Source organism: Mus caroli, chromosome 16, assembly GCF_900094665.2.
Source record: "Mus caroli chromosome 16, CAROLI_EIJ_v1.1, whole genome shotgun sequence".
Lineage (NCBI taxonomy): Eukaryota > Metazoa > Chordata > Mammalia > Rodentia > Muridae > Mus > Mus caroli.
This window is the reverse complement of record NC_034585.1, coordinates 20,260,150-20,284,379: the sequence shown is the minus strand read 5'-3', so window position 1 is coordinate 20,284,379 and position 24,230 is coordinate 20,260,150. Positions and strand designations below refer to the sequence as shown.

General features: G+C 43.0%; 1 protein-coding gene across 5 annotated transcripts in view; it reads right to left on the bottom strand.

Annotated features, from left to right (window-relative positions):
• Nucleotides 1–23,728, bottom strand: part of LOC110311183 (kininogen-1) — a 25,107-nt gene extending 1,379 nt beyond the window's left edge. The window contains exons 1-11 of one of the 5 annotated variants that reach the window (XM_021184428.2): nucleotides 23,320–23,723; nucleotides 21,636–21,746; nucleotides 20,647–20,728; nucleotides 14,764–14,936; nucleotides 13,100–13,207; nucleotides 9,037–9,121; nucleotides 7,895–8,064; nucleotides 4,966–5,073; nucleotides 4,777–4,863; nucleotides 2,647–2,727; nucleotides 252–542 (exon numbers count right to left, since the gene is read on the bottom strand). In XM_021184428.2, the coding sequence (XP_021040087.1) occupies nucleotides 357–542; nucleotides 2,647–2,727; nucleotides 4,777–4,863; nucleotides 4,966–5,073; nucleotides 7,895–8,064; nucleotides 9,037–9,121; nucleotides 13,100–13,207; nucleotides 14,764–14,936; nucleotides 20,647–20,728; nucleotides 21,636–21,746; nucleotides 23,320–23,514 (1,386 nt within the window). In that variant the 5' untranslated portion in view covers nucleotides 23,515–23,723 and the 3' untranslated portion in view covers nucleotides 252–356. Of the gene's footprint in view, nucleotides 1–251; nucleotides 1,279–2,646; nucleotides 2,728–4,776; nucleotides 4,864–4,965; nucleotides 5,074–7,894; nucleotides 8,065–9,036; nucleotides 9,122–13,099; nucleotides 13,208–14,763; nucleotides 14,937–20,646; nucleotides 20,729–21,635; nucleotides 21,747–23,319 lie in introns of those variants that run through there. The other 4 variants (XM_021184424.2, XM_021184426.2, XM_021184427.2 and 1 more) reach the window with 4 other exon arrangements.
• Between the last annotated feature and the right edge of the window lie 502 nt (nucleotides 23,729–24,230).

Sequence of the window (24,230 nt, the reverse complement as noted above, 5' to 3'; positions counted from 1 at the left end):
CACACACACACACACACACACACACACACACACACACACACACATCTGGAAGCTTTGCTGGTATTTTCCCCCATCCATAAGCTCAACATTCAGTCTCTTGGTTTTCTTTGTTTTCTAGACACAGATGCCACAGTTCTGTATGCAGATGCTAATGGGCATCTTGAGATATCCGCTCCTTACCAGAGCAGTGGATTCTGGTAGGCTTCTTCCTGTATTGGTTCAGAAAGTGTGTGAGGCAGGCTCAGAAGGGATTCAGAATGATGGCAGCTTTATTATCGATCAGTCCACATAAATAAATAAATGGGATAAAGTCCCATTGACAGGCTGTTCTGATCACCATGGCTGGATGACTTAGGTCACAATGTTTGTGCTTGGGCAGTAGGAAGAGAGGCTGGGAGAGCATTTGTGAAGCTACCTAGGCTGTGTAAGTTAAGAAAGAGCATCAAGGAGATCAAAATCAGAAAATTCTGTTGTTTCTGTGTTTGGATCCTTCCAGCTAGCTGGCTTCCATGGGCGCCCAGGACATTTGTGGGAAGTTGCTTCTGGAAAATCAGATATCAGCTTAAATGAAAGGCTATCTGGCTGTACATGGATATCAGGGATCAAATCATCTTGGGCCCCAGTGTCATATGGTGGGGTGGTAGCTACCACATCTTCAATGAAATCTGAGTCCTGAAAACCAGAAGAGGTAACAGTTGGCTGGGCTCGGGGAGGGGTCAAGGTGGGTCCTTCTGTCCTCCCCTGTATCTGTGTAGATGTAGTACTGTATTCAGAAGAGCTTGCCAAAGGCTCTGTTCTCTGGGTAGTCTGCTTTACACTGTTTTTGTCTTTATTTTTATGCTTACCATGACCATGTCCATGACCATGACCATGTCCATGACCATGACCATGACCATGACCATGTCCGTGACCATGACCATGTCCCACTGTGTGTTTATGGTCATCACCATCTTCCCTTTGGTGTCTAAGATAATCAAGTTTAAGTTGATGTCCATGACCAAGGCCATGTGGTTTCTGGTGTCCATGGCCAAGGCCATGCCTCCATGGGGACCAATGGCCATGGTCATACCCATGCTTATGACCATGGTGATTCTTAGCCTTGATTTGCTTTTCATGCAACCAGCCATGCCCATGTGTGGGTCCTTGTTCAGATTCTGCATCCCTCTCTTCTTGCTCCCTGGCAATGTAGGGTGGACTTACAGTTCTTCCTTCTTTTGTTTCTTGGACTGTGACACTCCGGAAAGGAGAAAAACCTGGAGGCCTTCTTAACATTTCAGTCTACAGAGGAAATAGTAAGAAGAATGCCCTATGTTAGTAGCAGGCTGATGATGAAGGAAGAAGAGACTAAGTGCTGGATGATGCCATGCTGCATCACAATGGGGTGAGTCTTTCCCAGATATGAATATAGTATTACTATTCTAGAGAAATAAATTAACAATATTTCTTCTCTTTTAATCTTTCTTGAAATTTGTAGGCTCTGTTTGTGGTCCTAGGGATTGAACTAAGAACCTTGAACATGTTGGGCAGATACTCCAGCACTGAGTTATAGTCTCAGTCCTGCCCTGATTATTCTTCTTAATGATACTCTAAGGCTAAGGGTTTTTCTTCATTTAGAAAAGAGGGTTGTTTGAATACATCCTCCCTCGGGTACTCAATTTGATATCTGATATCATTTCTGTTCCAACCATTGCTGTTATTATCCTTAAAGGTCTTTATAGACAAATTTTGTCAGGCTGTGCCACCACAGGACCTGCTCACAAATGTGACAGGAAGGTCTTTTACAATGCGTTAGAGATAGTAACAAATGACAAGAACCTAAACCAGAAAGGAGAGGTGGCAATCTGCACAGAGGTGTGGCTTTCTTGAATATGCTCCACCTCTCCTTTTATAGTTGAGGCCTGTGCTCAGATATGAAAGTACTCAGGCTTTGGAGTCACATGTCTTTTAGTTGTCGGGATCATGATGGAAAGGGTGGGCTCAGAGTTGACCTACACTCAACACTCTACACAATAAGTCCACTTTGCTGCAAAATAAAACCACAGCATCTGCCTCCCAGGGTCCTCAGGACTGATGAGAATGTGCAAGGAGCTTGCTGTGCAGTGCCTGGGAAAGAGGGACTTAGTGAAGTGATTCACTCTGGAGCCTCAGAGCACTTCAAATCTTAGCATCCCATTATTGGTAAGTAATGAAGCCCTAGGCACATTGTTTTTTTTTTTTTTTTTTTTNTTGCTGACCATGACCATGACCATGACCAAGACCATGACCATGACCATGACCATGTCTGTGACCATGACCATGACTATGACCATGACCATGACCATGACTATGACCATGACCATGACTATGACCATGACCATGACCATGACTATGACCATGACCAAGACCAAGACCATAACCACGTCCCTCTGTGTGTGTATAGTCATCACCATCTTCCCTTTGGTGTCTAATATAATCAAGTTTAAGTTGATGTCCATGACCACGGCCATGTGGTTTCTGGTGTCCATGGCCAAGGCCATGCCTCTATGGGGACCAATGGCCATGGTCATGCCCATGCTTATGACCATGGTGATTCTTAGCCTTGATTTGCTTTTCATGCAACCAGACATGCTCCTCTTTTTGCTCCCTGACAATGTAGGGTGGACTTACAGTTGTTCCTGCATTTGTTTCTTGTACTCTGGCTGTCCGGAAAGGAGAAAAGCCTGGAGGCCTCCTTCGAATCAGAGTAGTCTACAGAGGAAATAGTAAGATGAATGCCTTATGTTAGTACCAAGCTGATGATGAAGGAAGAAGAGACTAAGCACCTGATGATGCCATTTTATATTATAATGGGCTGAGTCTTTCCCAGATATTAGATACTATAATTGTTGACATTTAATAGAGGCTCCACCCCACAGTTACCTGGCAACAGCCACGAGTGCCCAACTCACTTTAAAGGGGGCTGCTTGCTCCCTGTTCTCTCTTTTGCTCTCGTCTTCTCTTGCTTCTGCTCTCTTCCCCTCTTCCCCCTCTCTTTTCATTCCCTTCCAGCTTCTCACTCCATGTGCTCAGGGCCAGCCTCTCCTCCTCTTTTCTCCCACTTGCTCTTCCACTCCCTCTCCCTTTCCCCCTCAATGTCCCCGTCTCCCCCTCTGTCTCTCTGTCTCTCTCTGTGTCTCTGTCTCTGTCTCTCTCCCTTTCTCTGTCTCAACTACCCCCTCAACCCCACTTCCCATGCCCTAAATAAACTTTATTCTATACTATACTACACCCTCAGGGTGAAGGATGCCACAACATGGGCCCACAGAAGTACCCCTTTCCCCACACCATACCCGACCTCAAACAAATATATCCCTGTTTTCCCATTCTTATTATAAAACACATTAATAATTTTCTAGAGAAATAAATTAACAATGATTCTTCTTTTATTCTTGAAATTTGTAGGCTCTGTTTGTGGTCCTAGGGATTGAACTAAGAATCTTGAACATGTTGGGCAGATACTCCAGCACTGAGTTATAGCCTCAACACCTGCCCTAATTATTCTTCTGTTTTGTTTTGTTTTTGGATTTTTCGAGACAGGGTTTCTCTGTATAGCCCTTGCTGTCCTGGAACTCACTTTGTAGACCAGGCTGACCTCCAACTCAGAAATCCGCCTGCCTCTGCCTCCCAAGTGCTGGGATTAAAGGCGTGTGCCACCACTGCCCGGCCTAATTATTCTTCTTAATGATACTCTAAGGCTAAGAGTTTTTCTTCATTTAGAAAAGAGGGTTGTTTGAGCACATCCTACCTCGGGTACTCAGTTTGATAACTGATATCATTTCTGTTCCAACCATTGCTGTTATTATCCTTAAAGGTCTTTATGGCAAAACTATGTCAGGCTGTGCCACCACAGGGCCTATTCACAAGTGTGACAGGAAGACCTTTTACAATGTGTTAGAGATAGTAACAAATGACAAGAACCTAAACCAGAAAGGAGAGGTGGCAATCTGCACAGAGGTGTGGCTTTCTAAATATGTTCCACCTCCCCTTTTATAGTTGAGGCCTGTGCTCAGATATGAAAGTACTCAGGCTTTGGAGTCACATGTCTTTTAGTTGTCAGGATCATGATGGAAAGGGTGGGCTCAGAGTTGACCTACACTCAACACTCTACACACTAAGTCCACTTTGCTGCAAAATAAAACCACAGCACCTGCCTCCCAGGGTCCTCAGGACTGATGAGAATGTGCAAGGAGCTTGCTGTGCAGAGCCTGGGAAAGAGGGACTTAGTGAAGTGATTCACTCTGGAGCTTCAGAGCACTTCAAATCTTAGCATCCCATTATTGGTAAGTAATGAAGCCCTAGGCACATTGATTCTTAAAAAGACGATGCAGAGTGTTGCCTCTCAGATTTGAATCATGTGTAGACCCCTTGACTTCTGTTTTAAAGTGCATTTTGGTATTCATTTAACTGTGGAAGGGGAGTGAATCCACGTTTCTCACAAAGTCCTTCAATGCACAGAGCAGAACCCAGCACACAGTAGTGCTAAGGCCTTAGGTGCGTCTTGGAGTTGTGTGGCTAGTGGTAGTGCCCTGGTCTTCTCCTCACTACCAGGCAGGGAACGCTGACAGTGAGCTAAGTGACTGAGAGGTGACCTGTTTTCTTTCCCAGCCATAAAATGCAAGATCAGCATAGATATGTACAACTTCTTANGGGTTTAAAAGAGCAGCCCCTCCCCCAGGTTATTTCAGTAATGATTCATGTTCAATATTGCTTTTTGGAATAGACAGAACTGACCCCAAGCTGACAATACTCCAATCCTACCATATCTAATGCTTGGCATTTCACAGTCGGGACGACTTTGTTCTCCCATGGTCTCATGTACACGTTAGCATTGCAGTTGAGACTTTGCTAATCATGAAAACAGAAGACAAGAGAAAATAAATCAGCATTAGTCATGAGGCCCATGAGCAAGTGACCCTTAGAGTGTCACACAGGGACAGTGCTACTCACTCCAAGGTGCTTGATCTCACAATCTTCTGTCAGCTCTGTGTTACTTTCCTTGGAACATTTGGTTTCTCTGGCTATGAACTCAATAACGTAATTAGTTCCTGCTACCACCTGTAAAGTTAATAGTACAAGACAAATATTTAGTGAGGATTTCTATAACAAACTGCACTTTTTTACTTCAGTGTGGTCAAAGTTAGAATCTGGAAATTTTAAATATTACCTGACCATCTTAGAAAGTTACACTGTCCTTGTAGTGTGACTACCAGTATAAAATTCTCTACAAGGTGCACATATCTGATACATCGTTTTGTTTGTATGTATATCTAAGATTTCTGGATATTAGTTGGGTCAGCTTACTTCACTGAGTAAAAGAAATACAGGGTAACCTTTCACTTTAATATTCACATACTAATTTAAATGTTCATAAGCTATAAACCACACCTACCAAGTAACTCAAGGGCCTGAATTTTAGTACAATCTGACGTATGGGAGGGAAAACTTAAAATATTTTCTGTTGTCTCTCTGCCAAATACTGAATCAGAAAATCCGTGTGTAGTTTAAATTACCCAGTTAGGAAAATATTTAGATTATCTATTAGTTTTCATATATTTTTAAGATTAAGTAACCTCTTATATCTTTAAACAAACCAGTTGTTGGTGGAACATGCCTGTAATCCCAGCACTGGGGAGGCAGAGGAAGGTAGATCTTTGTGAGTTCATGGCCAGCCTGGTCTAGAGAGTGAATTTCAAGTCAGTCTGGACTGTATAATGAGATACTTTCTCAAAATTTTTTTTCAAAAGTAGTTAGGAATATATCTAACCAAATGATTCAAAGACTATTACAATAAAATTCTCTACAGTAAAAATGTCTAGATATTGGCAAAGGAAATTACAGAAGATACTAGACAATGGAAATATTGTGCATGGTCCTGGAAAATTAATAGTGTGAAAATGTTTGTACTACCACAATTAATATACAGAATTAATATAGTACCTATAAAAATTCCCATGTCATATGTCATAGGCTTAGAAAAAATACATGAATTTATATGAAACCACAAAAGACCAAATGGCCAAGCCGTCCTAAGGAGTAAGACAATGCTGAAGGTATTATAGTACTTGACCTCAAATTATACTATAGAGCCATAGTGACAGAGACAGCCTACGACTGGCGCAAAAACAGACAAGGAAGACCAACAGCACAGGCAGGAACCAGCCCCAGGTATCAACAGATGGGACTGAATGAAAATACAAAGTCTCTACACAGCAGAAGAAACAACCAACAGGGCCTATAGCCCACATGATCAGAGAAAATCTTTACCAGTTACAGTTCAGACAACAACTAATATCCAGAATGAATAAAGAATTACAGAAATTAAATGCCAAGGGAATAAAACTGTCAATCAGCACATAGAAAACAAACAGGCAGTTACTAAAGCAGGAGACTGTCCCCCATCAAACATTCTTTACAAAGATACCTCTACGTTTTTGCCTAACACTCAACAGTAAGGATTTGCTTGGCTTCATTTACTCAGTCCCATATTGTGTATCTAGGTATTATTATTAATAGGCATTTGAGTGTGTGTGGGGCGGGGATGGGGGGGGGAGTACATGCCATGGCATGTGTGTGGAAGTTGGAGGACAACTCTGTAAAATCAGTTTCCTCCTGTCCAGGGATGGGATTCAGGCCATCAGGCCAGTGTTAAATGCCTTTATCATCTGAGCCATCACTGGCCCTGCTGATCAGCTGGACAGTTTATCTTATCTTTTGCTCTTAAAATTGAAATGACAATGATTATGGTCGCATATGGAGGCTCTTGTTAGGTTCCTAGAAACTCAATTACCAAGCCAAAAGTGTGAAATTTTACGTGAATATTTTCTTACTAGATCTGGAAGATGGTATTGGCTTCCCCAATGGCTTGCCTTTATCTTGATAACTTATTTTTTTTTTACCCTATACCCTGGGAAGCCAGTTTCTAGAGTAGGAATCTGTTGTTAAACACTCTGATCATAATTACAGGAGGTGTTGGAGGTTTTGGCTTTTCTAATACAGCTGATCCTCTGACCCCAGGTAAAAGGAAATAGCGTTTATTGACAGGGTAAAAGGAGAGTTGAGTCCTTAGAGAAGTTGTTATAAGAAATGAGGGCATCTGGGGCAGAGGGAGAGGGAGCAAGAACATGGCAACACTCTCTCTCTCTCTCTCTCTCTCTTTCTCTCTCTCTCTCCCTCTCTCTCTCTCTCTCTCTCTCTCCCCTCTCTTTCTCTGTGTTTGTATAAAGACAGGATGCTGCATTTTGCTATGTGTAGTCCAAGCTGACCTAGACCTTGTGGCAATCCTCCTGTCTCAACTTCTGAGAGTCTGGATTACAGGTGTGCACCACACAACACAACACAAGATGTTCCTATGAGAGGTGAGACTGAGATGTCGGAGAATGAAAACTGCTTTTCGTTGCTTGTATTTTGCTAATTACACAGTGGTTTCTGGTATTTGTTCACCATCTTGGAGTATGGAAGTGATTTGTTATACATTAACTAACTTGAGCTTTGCCTCAGACATTTTCAGATAGAAACCTCTTCCCCGCTTTTTTCCCCCTGTCTTCGTTATTGAGACAGAGTTTTTCAGTGTAGACTTGGTTATCCTGGAACTCACTTTGTAGACTAGGCTGGCCTTAAACTCAGAGTCCCACCTGCCTCTGTCTTCCAAATGCTGGGATTAAAGTCATGGACCACCACTGCCCATGGAAATAGAGCCATTCATTTAAAGATATTGTCCAAGACACTCAAGCACACAGCAGAGTTGGGACTTGGGATTTAAACCACCAAATCCTGTTACTGAGTCCTGTTTCCCCAACCAGAGCCAAGATCAAGGGTCATATTAACAATCCATCTACACATAGGCCACCACCTTCTGTTTTTCTTACTATTTACAGACCTGTGATGTTGCTTTTTTCACGGTGTCAATCTTGAAATAGAAAGTATGACTATTCTCTGCATTAAGCTGTGCAATGGAATGACCAAGTGCCTCCTTTAGCTCCGGACTGTCTACAGGTATGTCCTTGGGGCAGCCAGCACATTTCTTGGAAAGTGGTTCTAACAAGTGTTCTGAAATAAAATCAGATTTAAAGTCAGTAGGTACACCCAAAGAGTAGACTTGCCTGCCCTTGTCACAATCACACCCTGCATCCTCATTCATGCAGAGTGCAAGGGAAAACAATAAGGTTCAGGGAAGGCGGTCCATGAGATAGTCACTGCTCCCCTGTGTCCTCCTTGAAGTCACATTTAGGGAAACATGTTTGCCCATGTTCACCCATATGTTGTAATTGCTTTGAGTTTTGTCCCTGATACAGGATCTCATGTGTCCCAAGCCAGCCTTGAATTCTGCATGTAGTTGTTGACCTAGAATGGTTACTGGTGTATGCTACCATGCCCGTTTTAAAATTTCCCATTTTTGATGTAAACTATAGAGAAATGTTTAACTTTGAGCAAAGTGCTTGTGAACATAGAGCATTGGCTCTCCAATGGCCAGCTTAGAGTCCATGGCTCCACTGAACAGGCAGTGCCAGTGGTGCTTCTCATGGCTTGTGCACAGTAGTGCCCCTCATGACATATATACAGTGGGTCTCCTCATGACACATACGCAGTAGTGATCCCCATGACTTGTGCACAGCGGCACTCCTCATGACAGGTGCACAGTGGTGTTTCTCAACATGACACGTTCACAACTATATGTCAGTGGGAGTGAAGTCAGCCCTTTTATTGAAAATGCTGACTTAACTGTAAGTTTTCCTCAGAGCTCACCATATCAAAACACACTAGAAAACCCACCTTTACCTGGAAGGATTCCATGGTGGGTGGTTAAAAACAAGATGCAATTCTCTCCAACTTAAAACATGGGACTTAAGGACAGTGTACACAAAAGGAAAGGCAGCTGCCACTGTCCCTGAAGGCTACCGTGTCTGGGGAAGACACATTGTTGCTCAGTCACTGTGTTGCCTTGACTACGTACAGACCCGGTGCAGCTAAGTAAAAAGGAGGCTGGCACCACTTCCTGTGTCTCCATGTGGGCTTTCTCACCTGAATAAAAGGTACAGCTCTGCGAGAAGTTGGCAATTTTGTTATTAATATCCACGAAGAGATTTCCTCTACATTCACCATCATCCTGGTGGTTAAAAAATCATAAACAGAAGTCATTGTGAAAAGCAAACAACTAGTAAAAAATAAAAGACAGTAAGTATGTCTGTTGCGGGAGATATTAAAAAACTAAACCTGCCAACTTTCCGTGGAGTCAGACCACGCTCCTGTGCCCCTTCCTGCTGCCGCTGCCAACTCTCTGGAGCTAGCCCCGGCTGCACCTGATTGCTGTGTACCCAGCTCTCGGTCGCTTGTCCCTGGCATTACTGCTGCTTCTTCCTTAGTCATAAGTAGTCGGCAATCCCGCACTCCAGTAACTAAATAGAACCGCCAACCTGGCAGTTGCATATCACAATACCCAGTAACCCGGTAAAAATCAAGACTCTTAAAGCTTAATTAATCAATCAGATTTATGTATCAATAATGTCACAATTTACAAGATGCCAATACATTAAATTTCAGAGCCAACTGATACTGATAAGAGCTTTATCCTAATATTTCTAACCTAGCTGGAAAACACCACCACGTGGGTTCACGTCCGCAGCCATCTTCCTTTTCCTTCTACCTTGAGACTCTCCCTTGCTCTGCAACTCTTAGCTCTGCCTCCCTTGTCCCTGGCCAACTGCAGACCTCCTTTGTACTAATGTAATTGGACAGGGAAAATCCTGTGACAGTTTGTCTACTTTACAAATCATTATATCAGGAAAAGGGAGGAAAAAGGAATAAAAGCAATGGAAAAAATGAAAAGCACATGCTAGCCATGATAGCTATGACAAGGAGCACCGAAAGAGGGAGAAGAAATGGGATTGTCCACTGCACAGGGAATGCCTAAGTAAGACAGGATCTCTCAATGAACCCTGAGCTCACTGATTCCAGTAGGCTGCTGTCAAGTGAGCCCAGGAGTCTTGTCTCTGTCTCCCTGATGCTAGGATTCTAGATGTCTACATGGGAAAGAGAGATCCAAAGACAAGCCCTTTACTGACTGAGCTATCTCTTCCCTGGCTTCAACTTTTGTTTTGTTTTGTTTTAGAGGCAGCTGAGCATATGGCCTTCACATGTATCTGCACAGGTGAGCACACACACACACACATACATACCTGCATATACCACACACACAAAGGAAAGAATGGGCAAAGAATATATAATTACTCATCCATAAATTCAACCCATAAACTTCTAGCATACTTATGAAAATATTTCAGCAAAATGAACACGTTAACTCAATTATTGATTGAGAAACTAAAATATATTTAGCTATAAAATATTGAATTTTAATGCAATAGAATTTAAATCAATTTATTTAAGCAAACAACTATAAATGTAAAAACTATATAAATGAAGAGTTTAAAAGATTTTAATAACTATGTTTATCATTTATAAAACTGAAGCCTTATTATAAAGGAATGCCAAATACAAAAAGAATTTCATTGTCAAAAATGTTTGCTAAGTTACTATTATATAAAAACTAGAAATAACCTAGGTATCCAAAGGTAGGAGCACTGTGGTAAAAAACAATCTATGGTGTCCTTGCTGGAATATTATTGCAGAGTCATCTTTAAAGTTTACCAAGATTTCTAGCCAGGCAGTGGTGGCCCACGCCTTTAATCCCAGCACTTGGAGGCAGAGGCAGGCGAATTTCTGTGTTTGTGGCCAGCCTGGTCTACAGAGTGAGTTCCAGGACAGCTAGGACTACAAAGAGAACCCTGTCTCAAACAAACAAACAAACAAACAAACAAACAAAAGATTCCTAATGATGAGGAAAAATTCTTAGGTAAAAAAAAATAAGTAGAGCATGTAAAATAATCACAGAACTGGAGAACTGGCTCAGAGGTTCAGAGCACTGACTGTTCTTACGGAGGACTGCGGTTTGATTCTCCCCTGGCAATTCACAACCACCTCTCCAGCCTCTGTGTATACTGTATATCCATATTCACAGATTATACATGTAGGCAAAAAGCTCATATACTTGAAATAAATAAATAAATGTAAAAAATTAAATAAAATAATCACAACTTTTAAGAAAAAGAAGTCACTGAAAATTTCCCACAATTCTCCTTTCTTTTCACCCATGAAAAAGACAAAGGGGATATGCATGAATCCCTCTGGGGGTTAGGACCATTCTGTTTGCATTTGTATTGCCTGATGGCTGGTGGTCCTGTGGATCTCCTCATGTGCTTATTGGCTACCTGCAAATCTGGAGGTGTCTGTTCAATCTTTTGCCCATTTTAGATTGGTCTGTCTTTTGGTGTTGGGTTCTGGAATTTTGAACATGATCTTCACACTAAGCCCTTAAAGGGCAGAAGATTCATAAATGTTTCCTTTCATTTTGTGTCTTTTTGTTGTTGTTGTTCTTTTTTGAGACAGGGTTTCTCTGTGTAGCCCTGGCTGTCCTGGAATTCACTCTGTAGACCAGGCTGGCCTCGAACTCAGAAATCCATCTGCCTTTGCCTCCCAAGTGCTGGGATTAAAGGCATGCGCCACCACTGCCCGGCTTGGTAGGGTTTTTTATGACTCTTTTTACAGCTATAAATTAATGCATGATTAACTAGAACATTTAAGAACTATTGAAGAAATCTCAATAGGTATGCAAAATCAGAAAAAAAAACCTGAAGGTTATCAGTGTTCTGAATTATAACACATTTACTTTCTATCACTTTTATATTTATATTATTTGACCTTGTATATTTGCCTGACTCTGTATACACAGTTTCCCTTCCTTCCTTCATTCCTTATTTTAAAATTTAAATCTAAAATAAATTTTGAGACAGCATTGTCTCCCTATGCAGCCCTAGAAGGCCTAGAACTCGGTTTGTAAAGCAGACTGCTCTTGAACTCAATGACATCTGCTGCTTTTGCAGTGCTGGTAGAGGTGTGTGTCACCACACCCAGCCTCCTGTTTCCTCCCCTTCTTCCTTCATTTATTTAGGTTGTTTTGGTTTTCTTTCTGAAACAGCAGCTTTTCAAACCAATGAAGGCCTCAAACCCACTGAGCAGTTAAAGATGATCTTAAACGCCTAATCCTCCTTTCTTCATTGCTCCTGTGAGTAGAATTTGTGTCCTAATTTTTTTTTTCTTGTCCTTAACATATTAGAGTGATTTGCTAATGACACAAGAGGCTCAGGAAGCAGTATTAATCTATGGACTGCTGTACCTTGCATAAGCATTTCTTAAGGATGCATATAGCATTTGTCTCCAATGCTTTACTGTGAAAATTAGCAAAGTGTGGTCTAGATTTCCCACCTTTCCCTCATGACATAAAACTGTCAAAGCAGGGCTGGTGAGATGGCTCAGTGGGTAAGAACACCCGACTGCTCTTCCGAAGGTCCAGAGTTCAAATCCCAGCAACCACATGGTGGCTCACAACTATCTGTAACGAGATCTGGCGCCCTCTTCTGGAGTGTCTGAAGACAGCTACAGTGTACTTACATATAATAAATAAATAAATCTTTAAAAAAAAAAAGAAATGGGACATTTTCTTAAAAAAAAAAAAAACTGTCAAAGCAGAGATACTAGATTAAAGAAACATCTACAGTAATATTCCAGGAAGGTTCCTTCCTTGGTCACCTTGGCATTCACTGGCCACAGAACAGTCACTGACATCTTTTCAATGACAAGATGTCATGCACAGCAGGAGAGGATTCCCAGGATGCATTTATTAGATGACAGGAGAAGAGGGAGGGTGAGGAAGCACCACAGGGGAGTTTGCAGGAAGAAGCTGGGACACAGAGGACCCTGTGTGAACATGGAGCACACATGGAGGAGGAGGAAGCCAGGAGAGTGTGACAACCCATCACCATGACAAATCCCATGCCTAATCCCTGACAGGATGGAGATATGTAGTGTGACACACTTGGATGCCTTGACCAGCAACTTAGGTCCTAAGACTCTGGGTGAACCTGAGTGTGAACTACTAAGTGACATCTTGGTGTCAAATCACAGAGCTTGACAGTCCTGGAAACACTGTCAGCAAACTGTGCAAGATTGTCATTAAATGTCTGCTACTTACACCATTGGGAAGGGCCACGCAGTCTCCACGGAGGGAAGGAAAACGCTCCTTTGAACAATTTGTTTGCACAACTGTGTAGGTAATGTCAAAATTCAGGCCAGCCACCACCTAAAATGAGTTAGATTGAATGAGTACTTGAACCTCAGGTTGAACATTACTCACAGTGAGCAAAAATATAAATGTCTTTAAACATTGAATTGGATACAACAAGTGTTCAAGAAGTACAAACCGTCATTATTACTGGGCAATAGAATCACTGAGCAAGTGTTGAGTATTGTGACAGACACACATACACACACACGTTCACACACAGAGACACATACAACGCACTCCATGACACTTCAAAGTAACTGCTAATGTAAAGTTATGTGCATATATATGTGTATAGAATATATAGCTTATATATCATACATATTATATATCTATATATCTCTATCTATATATCTTCAAAGACCCCACAATCTTTCTTTCCCAGGTTGCCAAGAATGCAAATATCACCCAATTTTGTGAAGCAATATGATTTTCTAGCTAGGAGTAATGTGAAATGGGAGTGGCCTGTCCTGGGGAGCCCTCTGGCTGCAGGTCACCAGACAGTGACGTTCTCCTGCTTTGTTCTTGGCAGCCCTGTCCCACCATCTGTGGTCATGGTCACCATGGTCCCTATGCTGACTGCTGTACATGAACGCAGGTGGGTAAAATACACATCACACACAGGAGCAAGTTGAAGTAAAAGTACAGATTGTTACTCTCTAAGTTGAGGAATTCTTAAGAAACTGAAATTCAAAGGACCAGATGAGCTCTCAGAAAAGCTGTGATAAAGGAGCCAATAAAAAATCTGATTCCAAGCTAGGCCTGGTGGTCAAAACCTTTAATCCCAGCATCAGAGGCAGAAGTAGGGAGATCTCAGATTGATTGAAGCTACCCTTGTTTACAGAGTGAGTTTCAAGGCAGCCAGGACTGTGTAGAGACTCTGCCTCAAACAAACAAACAAGCAAACAAACAAACAAACAACAAAGAAAGAAAAGATCAGATTACTAGATATTTCCACTGAACACCACCAGGAGGAAGTGGGCAGTACAATTTCAGGCATACCTAGAAAGTCGTGTCCACCTTTCTATGAAAAATTTAATATTTTGGTGCCATTTTTTTTTTTGTTTTTTTTGTTTTTTTTTTTTGGTTTTTTTCGAGACAGGGTTTCTCTGTGTAGCCTTGGCTGTCCTGGACCTCACTTTGTAGACCAGGCTGGCCTCAAACTCAGAAATCCGCCTGCCTCTGCCTCCCGAGTGCTGGGATTAAAGGCGTGCGCCACCACGCCCGGCTCTTTGGTGCCATTTTTAATGAATGACAGGAAGATAAAAATAGAGATTTGGTAAAACCTTAAAGCCAGAATGACACGCATTTTTCCATTTCTGGGAAGAAACCATGCACTGCAGAAGGAATGGGTGTGTGAGAGTTCCTTTCCTTTATTGCATGGCACAACTCACCTGGACCCCTGAGAAGCTCCTTGCCTTAAGAGTTATTCTCATGGAAACACAGGGCACTCTAGGACGATGCCAGCATGTGCCAGGTAGGTTCCTCCTGCCAATGGTTCATTTTAGGTGACAAAATGCCAATCTAACAGATTTTTAAGCACATCAGATGTCTTAAACAATTGAAAAACAAACCTGTCTGTGGGCACTTTTTACTTTTCTGAGAGTAAAGAGGTGGCTGTGATCTGTGTTGTTGTTGAAATGTTCGATGGAGTGTTTCAGAACAGGCTCCAGGTCTGGACTATCTGTCGATATGGCGTGCACACAACCAATACAGGGGAAATTGTCTTTCAGTATGGGGCCCTTACCTTGACAAAGAACAGACAAAGAGACAGCATTAATAAATGAAAATGCATCTCATATTCATGGTCCTAAACCCATGAGACCATTTAGAAAGACCCTGAAAACCTGACTTTCTGTAATTCATGTATGAGTTAAAGATAATGAGAATTTAGGACTCCTGTGCAGTCAAAAGCAAGGATGGAGATTGTTGAGAACATTTATTTTATGCCCTTCTATTGATTTCATTTTTTGACAGGGTCTCATATATTCAAGGTTGGTCTGGAAGTGTCTATGCAGCTATGGTTGGCTTCAAGTGTCTGGTCTCCTTCCTCTGCTTTTCTCCAGAGGCTTCTATGGCTGCTGTATGAACTGATGGGGATTGAAGCCAGGCCTTCGGGCATACTAGCTTCTCAGAACAGGGTTCAGGAAGGAAGTTGTGTGAGGAGTGCTTGTGAGAACACTCCAAGAATACAAGACAGGAGTCTTGTGACCTCAGTTTCTTGAAAGCACAGAATTATTCTTGGAATGAGGGTTCATGCTCCTCCCAGATATATCAGGAATGAGTTTACTTCAGATTATTGATTGTTGTTTACTATTGTTATTCAATTAAATCTTTAAACATTCCATTATGTGACTGTATTATTCAGGATTCTCTAGAGTCAAAGATCTTATGGAATCTCTCTATATATTAAAGGAATTTATTATAATGACTTACAACTTGTAGTCCAAGTGACCCAACAATGGACAGCTGTGAATGGGAAGTTGCTCAGGCCACAAAGCTAGTTATCTTACCTTGTCTTCTGTATAAGCTGGAATCCTGAAGAATTAGGTTCTAACAGATGTGCTGGCAAGTAAGTGTAAGCACATGAAGAAGAGTGAGTCTTTCTTCTTCCAGTGTCTTTATGTAGGCCACCAGCACAAGGTATGGCTCAGATTAAAAGTGTGTACCACCACACTTATCTGGATCTGGAATGTGCTATGCTCCAGGTTGACCTTGAATTCAGAGATCTCCTTGCCTCAGTCTCCTGTTATTTAAGGTGTGTACTTACCTTGCTTGGATCTAAACTTTTCATGGCCTCAAGATTACCACGTCAAGATCCAGGTCAAAAGCCTGTGTCTTCCAGCCTCAAGATCTGGATCACAGGTGAGCCCTCCATTTCTGGATTGTAGTTCATTCCAGATGTAGTCAAGTTGACAACCAGGAATAGCCATCACAATGACTTTATGGAAAAATGTTATTTTGTCACATGTGGCTTATCCCTGTGCTTGTATACAGCTTGCCCTCATGAGAACTCTACTGATCTGACCTTTCTTAACCCTCAGAGAATACATTATCTGAAGCTCCCAATAAAGTTGGTTATTTCATGAGACTGTAGTGTGCCTCATTTATCAGCTCCATTCTCCTAGGTCCCACCACCTTTAGAGTGAGTTTAGCTGAGCTACATCACTAGGCCCCTATTTTAATGTATTTTCATGATCACAGTAATACACTAACTCACCATTTTATAAAATAAAGCACATTACAGATATAACTTTTTTTTCAAGGTTAAAGAAAGCTCCCTGACACCTAACTATCTGATAAAGTCAGTCCAATGCTTTGGCTCCTGGAGAAGAGCCCTCCCCTCTGAACAGGATTGTCTTTCCATTTTTTTATGTCACACAGTATTTTGTTACACTTGCTAAGCTTTACATTTGGTGTTTGTCATTGGTGAAGTCATTGCGAGGTGCTGTGCTGGCCAGAAAGTATTGCTCTCTGTTTTCATATGAGCAGAACATAAGGCAAGAGGCTTTCTCATTAGTCAGCCCAAGAGGAGCCTTTCCTAGTCATCTGCCCTTGCTATTCCCTTGCAGGTGCTGAGCTAGATTCTAGGGAGGCATTAAATGTCACATCTGTGAGGAGATGACAATCAGGTACAAAGGACAGAGTGTAGACAGATAATTTCATTGGGTGGGCAAGAGCTAGGAAAGACAGGAGGCCAGAATGTAGTGAGGGGGACATCTATGAAAAAGATGAGCATGCTGAGCTAGAAGGAAGAACGTGGCAACAGGCATAAACAAGACATGTGAGAGGAGTGGGGGCGAAGAGAAGGGGCAGATGGCACTGAGAAATCAGGATGGGAAAGGAACCGTAGTATGGGAGGTGGCATCTATTCAGTTTGCCAGAGTGTCCAGTGTGACACAGAGAGGGCCAGTTTGATTTAGGGACTGTCAGAGAGAGAAGCCAGTGCTCCAGGCAGGAGATACTGACCCTGTTTAGAATCACTGTCTATGCCCAAAGCTCACAAGTTCTTTGGTAAATCTGATGAGAGCTGTAACCTCTCCCCAGGAAAATGCAAGTAATCCCAGGATTTACATAGGATTTTAGGGTTCCCATAGGCTCTCAGAAGAGAAGAATATGCTGATGTGGAATGAGGAACCCACTCAATGGTTTGCAATAAAACAATGTCAAATGTTTTTATAGGTATTTATATTAAATTACCAAGGTGAGAGCCCTGTCTGATAGAGGATGGCTGCAGAGTGAGTGGTATGGCCAGTAGAGATGCCACCTCGGGATCAAGGCTTCCTTACCTCTTGGAACACACTTCCTGTGTGCCTTCTGTCCTTGGATCTCTCCTCCCACTTCTCTCTCTCTCTCTCTCTCTCTCTCTCTCTCTCTCTCTCTCTCTCTCTCTCTCTCTTCCTCCCTCCTCTCCTCTCTCCTTTTGAGACAAGGACTCATATACCCCACGATATCCTCAGCTTGCTCTGTAGTTGAGGATGAACTTAAAGTCCTAATTCTCCTCTTGCCTCAACCTCCCCAGTGTGAGAATTACAGGTATGCACTATAATGCTCAGATCTAGTTGGATCTTAAATGTGCTGTAAAGTCCAATTCAGGTACTTTGTTGCAGTAGCCAAAAGCTGACTTAACACAATAGGTATGATCTAGTCAGTAGACTAAGTCTTGGGCTATTCTGCTGATATTCAACCCCTTACACCGCTTGCTGCTCAACACAACTCACCTCAGGACTGTGTGGTGTATGGCATCTCTACTGCTGTCAGAAACCTTATAAACAGTTTTCCCTTCTCTTCTTGCAGAAGAAGTTGGATCAGGGAACTGGACAGTTCTACAACTGTAGAGAATTTGATGGGAAGGCTGGAAGTCTTACAGATCAAATGAGGTGAAAGCCACAGGAGCTGTGGAGATGACCAGGGTGGATTTCCTCCCTCCACCGCACACCAGCCAGCTCTCATTCAAGACAGAACAGAGTAGAAGAGAGTGGGTTTGAGGGAGGGAAGAGTAAGAAATGTGATGTTCCTCTCCTGGGTAACTGAGTGCCTTCCATGCTGTATATTTCTATATAGATGGTTTTGAAATAGGAATAGAATTTTTCATTGCTGATGGGAGCTTATGAGCTCTTCTCTACATTGGGCTGATTTCTTTAAGTGTAACTATTTTAAATGATTTATTTATTATATGTAAATACACTGTAGCTGTCTTCAGACACCCTAGAAGGCATCAGATCTCATTACACATGGTTGCGAGCCACCATGTGGTTGCTGGGATTTGAACTCAGGACCTTCAGAAGAACAGTCAGTGTTATTAACTGCTGAACAATCTCTCCAGCCCTAAATGCAACTTCTTGCAAGAGATGAAGTTCAGTGCCTTTGTGGGTTCTATATGGACAACTTAGACCTATGGAAACATGCCCCTATGGTGAGTAACCATATCAAAACTGCTGAAGATGCTGCTCTAGGGAATATATTCTCCCCCTTCCCCCTTCCCTCCCTCTCTGCATCTTGCAGAGGCCAGCTGCAGGAACATTTTCATGATTGGCATCGCCCATACACACTCATCCTGCTACAAACACATGGAATCTTTACAACATTATAGAAAATGATAATAATGGCTGTATCTGTTAATAAATTGCTTTATATTTTTATTCTTAAAGGAGGATTTTTTGCTTTTTTTTTAACTAAGGACCTACTCTACCCACTCTCCTACAGAGTATCAGTATAACCTTAGGTAAGTTACTTCACTGTTCCAACTTCAGTTTCCTCATTTGAAAAATGAGGACAAAATACCACACTGACTGACCTGTAATGGTTGGAGGAGTTAATGTATGAAAGTTCCCATATCATAAGTGCTCTGTGAGTGTCAGCTATCGTTGTCCAGAGTCAGTGTTCAGATGCCCAGATATTCCATGTTCAGATTTATCATCTCATTTCTTAGCATCCCATCCTGTCAAGGGTGCAATTCTATTATGTACCTTCTGAGTTGTGGAAAAGGAAAAGGAAAAGGAAAAGGAAAAGGAAAAGGAAAAGGAAAAGGAAAAGGAAAAGGAAAAGGAAAAGGAAAAGGAAAAGGAAAAGGAAGATGATAAAAATTTGGAATGAAGCCGGACATGGTGGTGCACAACTTTAGTCCCAGCTCTGAGGAAGTAGAGGTGGGTGCATCTCTGTGAGTTCCAGGCCATTCTGGTCCAGAAAGCTAGCTCTAGGATAGTCAGGATTGTTACACAAAGAAACTGTGTATTGAAAAACAAAAAATAACCAAGAACAAACAAACAAAAAAAAAAACAAAATAAAGAAGAGGAAGAAGAGGAAGAGGAAGAAGAAGGAGGATGAGGAGGAGGAGGAAGGGGAAGAAGAAAGAAAAGAGGAGGAGGAGGGGAAAATGAAGAGGAGGAGGAAGAGGAAGAGGGGAAAAGGAAGAGGAAGAAGAAGAAGAAGAAGAAGAAGAGAGAGAGAGAGAGAGAGAGAGAGAGAGAGAGAGAGAGAGAGAGGAAGGAAGGAAGGAAGGAAGGAAGGAAGGAAGGAAGGAAGGAAGGAAGGAGAGGATGAGGCAAAGAGGAAGGAGAAGAAGAAGAAAACGTTGTTTTGAGGTTTGGTCTATTTTGTAATACTAAGTTGAGTACCCCCAAGACTTGGTTGTCCCAGAGACTAGAGAGTCCACACACACATCTTGGACCCAGCAAGATGCCAACAGCCAATAGCTGGGCAGAAGGTACATAGGTAGCATTTGGGTTTCCTGGGCTTTGGGGTCAGAGAAGGATCACCAGGGAAAAGCAGATGTAGAAGGAGAAGCTGCCATGTGTTACACATGAGCCACAAGTACACAGACAGCCTTGTGGGCTGGCCCAGTGGAGGTAAGAACAATCCAGATAAAACATACTAAATAGTTATTAATAACTCAGCATTATTTATAGGAAAGAAGATTCTAGCACAATAGAGGGTAGGCGACTGTCTGGCATTTGTACTGTTTAAGGCTTATTGCAAACATGAAGGTTGACTGTGTCTTTTATCCAAAAACTAAATGACCTAAGGTGAGGTAAAACCCTGGGGCAGGATTAAATAACTTCTCCAACAAAGAAGGAATGATTCTGGACCAGGGCACACCTCAAAGCCTACACTACATGTAGGATGCTCTGTAGGAATGGAGTCAGATTCATGGTGCTTCATTCTTTGTCAGCCAGCCCAGAGCCCCTGCCTCCACTAAGAGCACAGGAGTTAGGCTAGGTCTCAGGGGATGACTGACACAAGCCTGGCCCAATCCAAGAACTTGGTGTAGTTCTACTCTGCTCAATATCTACCACAATCCCAACACTGTAGATGCCATTGCCACCTTCTAGGAGGGTGAAGCCAGCTAGTCTGGATCGTGTTCTAGAGTCCTAGGAATGATTAACATCAACATTCCACAACCCCCAGGCTCCCACACACTGCCACCAACAGGCCAGGTCCCCAGACGTACCACCCACCTGGAGTAATCTTGCAGGTCTGGGTGACTATGAAAAACTCATTTTCTCTCTTCTCCACAGTTGCTGTGCATTCTCCAGTGGCCTACAAGAAAAGAAAGAGGGCATTTGGTCTACTCTTTCTGTCTCATGGAGACACCTAGCTAGTGCTGTGACTAAATGTGGCTTTAAAAAAAAAATAAGAAAGGTTTTTCTCTAATAGAGATTTTGTTTTGCTTTCTTTAGATTTACTTGTTCTGATGCATGTGTGTCTGTACACTGCATGTGTGCCTGGTGCCTGCAGAATCCAGAGGACAGCGGCAGAAGCAATGGAACTAGAGTTACAAAGGGTTCTAAGTGTCCATCTGGGTGTTAGAAACCTAACGCAGGACTTCTGAGAAGCAGCAAGCGCTCTTAACCACTCAGCAATCTTTCCAGCCCATTAACCAACTTGTGAGACGTGAGAATGAATATTAATGTGACCTAGTGATTGTTTCCACAGACCACTGATCTTCACGGGTCCGGGAGAGGCAGAGTAAGGTCTCTGAACTTGAGCCCTGATGTGGAGCTCTGTGGCTGCTTCTCTGTCACCCAGCCGGATGCTGTGCCTCAGGACCAACAGGAGGAGCTTCGGATTTGACTTCCCCCTCAGGTTCAGTGGGTGCCTGCTCTTTACATAAACTTCAGTTTAACCTCTTAGAACCTCCCACTTCCACACTGCTGTCTGTGAGTTGCTCCTGCTGCCTGGGTGCCTCTCACTGCCTCAGTTTACCCACCTTGTGGAAACAGCACCACAGGTACTTGACACATTTTGTCACCATGAACAGCTGATGACTGTCTGAGGTGGCAGGGGGCCTGCTGTAAACAAGTGCCTGGGAACTAAGTGGTTAGGAGTACCCCACACTGGTACAAGTTTCCCACTGATCTGTCATTTACCAGTCTTCTGGACATTTCAGAGCACCCTGGGGGTTCTGTGGGGCAGGCTGGGGCTTTCCTATAAAGAGCACACTCACGGCTTCCTCGGCGTCCTTGAAGTCACAGTCCTGCCAGGCGAGGCCACTTTGAGCAGAGCAGTTGCCCTCCTTGATTAGATACTTGAAGGAATAAAAGGTTGGAGAGCCATCCTGAGGAAAGCAAGGGTGACACCTGGAGTCACTCAGGGGACCCAGCAGCAAGTTTGTGGACCCTGACACATTACAAACAGCAGTCCTGAGCAGACATAAGAACAGCCGTGTTTATTAAAAAATAAATGTTTACAGGTGTATAAATACTCCTTGGACTGATGTTCATAATATGTTTATACTCTCAGTGATTTCAAAGCAGTATCCATGGTATTATCCCTGCTCTCTTTTATGTAAATCCTGGTTTACATGTATGTACATCTATGAGTTCAACATCTCTGGGTGAAGCTGGGCATAGGATGAAGCCTGGAATTCCAGTAGCACACTTGGTGGATTGAGACAGGACCACCTTGAAGTCAAGGCCAGGAGAGCTACATGGACCTTGTACAAGGAAACTCCCACGAGCCCCATCTGTCAGCAGTGGAGACACTAGAGGATATGGTTCTGAGCGGAGGAAGCAGACTGCGGGCTGTGCTGCAGAGAGAAACAGAGGCTTCCCTTCACCTTCTGAATCTCACACGCCTGTGTCCTTCAGGGCTTTCTGTTTATCCTCATGCTGTCAAAGGATTGGGATTTTTTTCATGCTGAAATATTGAGACCAATCCAAAGAAAGTCTTTTACATGAAATTTATTTATTGAAAGACTTTTAAATGTAAATTCTTAATTTTTAATCTTAAGAGTGTGAGTGTATGCCCAAATGTATGTATATATATATTCTATGTGTGCCTGGTGCCCAGGATGGCCAGAAGACACACCGTAGTCCCTGGAACTGGAGTTAGAGATGGTTGTGGCTACCATAAGTGCTGAGAACTGATCCCAGCCCACCCCCCAAGAGTAGCCAGTACTCTGAACCACTGAGCCATCTCTCTAGTCTGTAAACTTAATTTTAAAAAAATCTTAAAGATAGTTTTTCTCTAATTTATGCACCCTGCTTTCATTCCTTTCCTACCTGCGTGCACTGACAAAGCAGTAAGAATATAGTGAAAACCTGCCAAAGTTTCCCCCGGGTGGAGCGTAGGTGGCAGAGTCCTGAGGTTGATTCCCCAGTATCACAGAAACCTGGCATGGGGGCACATGCCGGTATGTGTAGCACCAGNGAGATGGAAGCAGGAGGATCAAAAGTTTAAGGTCATTGTCAGCTACACAGCAAGTTTGTGGTTAGTCGAAAGCTAAATGACACTATGGCTCAACCTCCCTGCCCCACAAACTAAAGAAAGCTAGTGGAAACCTTACTATTAACCTCAATGAATCAGCCACACACACGCAGTGCTAGATACTTGGTCCAAGGCAATAATGCCAACTCTCTTCTTACTCCCTGTATCCATCCCAGGAGGGAACTCTCCCTTAAGGCTGGGTTCACAGATGCAGTGGATTCCCCTGCTGCAAGCTGACTGCGTTGCTGGATTCCCCACTATGCCTGTCCCTTTTGAACATCTCCATCTTCTGTGGTTTCTTTCTTCCTGGGATACTGCTGTCATGATCACCCAGGAAGCCTAAGAACTAGCCATCTCCAACCTCTACCCCTGTGCCCGAGAGCACCAATTACAAGTGGTTTCACAGGAAAACTGTTACTCACCGTTTTAGTGCCCTCCATCACTCGGTGCAACATATACTGGTTGCCACTTTTTACCCCAGGGTTAAACTGCTTCAGAGCGAAATCCACAGCCTGAAATACAGTCTCATCATTGCAGTCAATTTCCTGTGCATCTTCTCCTTGAGTTAAACTCAGCAGGAGTCCGGAGCAGAGGAGCAGTGTAGTAATGAGCTTCATGATTTAAGGATCCCCCTAGAACTGAGGGACTGTTTTGCCAAGAATGAGAAACCAACTCAGAAGCTGATTTTGGCAGCCTCCNGGCTCTGATCTCTCCTGCCTCAGCTCTCTCTGCCTCACCACTTAGCCCCCTATTTAGATTCTTGAGGTCACCTCTTGTGTGCCCTCTTCNCAGAGAACAAACAGGACTCTGCTCGATGTCCAACCAGGTATGGAGCTGGAGGATTGCAACATGGGGTTGTTGACCTGTTTGCCTCTGTAAAGAACGTGGGAGTGCAAAGCCCATTTCTAAAGCATTGCTCAACTCTGCACAGTGAATTAAAGCAGAAACCAGTAAAAGGAGCTAAAACCAACAACCATTTCCAGTATCTTCTTGCTACTCTTGGCCCAGTTACAAAGGTCTCTTCATACGTGAACAACGAGGACAATGTAGAAACACCTCCTACACAATATTGCTTGTGGCATGTCAGAGTGTACAGACTCAGGGTTTTGTTAGCTCCGGTGTGTTCTTCAAAAGCACAAGTGCAGGACCATCAGCCACATGCTGGGAGCTCCACCCAGGACACTGGCACATGACAAACCATGGGCATCCTGTCTGGCCTCTGGCCATGCCAACCTCTCTGCTGGGTTCTATTGGTCTATGTGAAGAAGGGGTGGGGCCAGCAGATTCTCACCTGATTCAAGTGCTTGCCTCACAAGCCTCAGGCTGGCAAGCA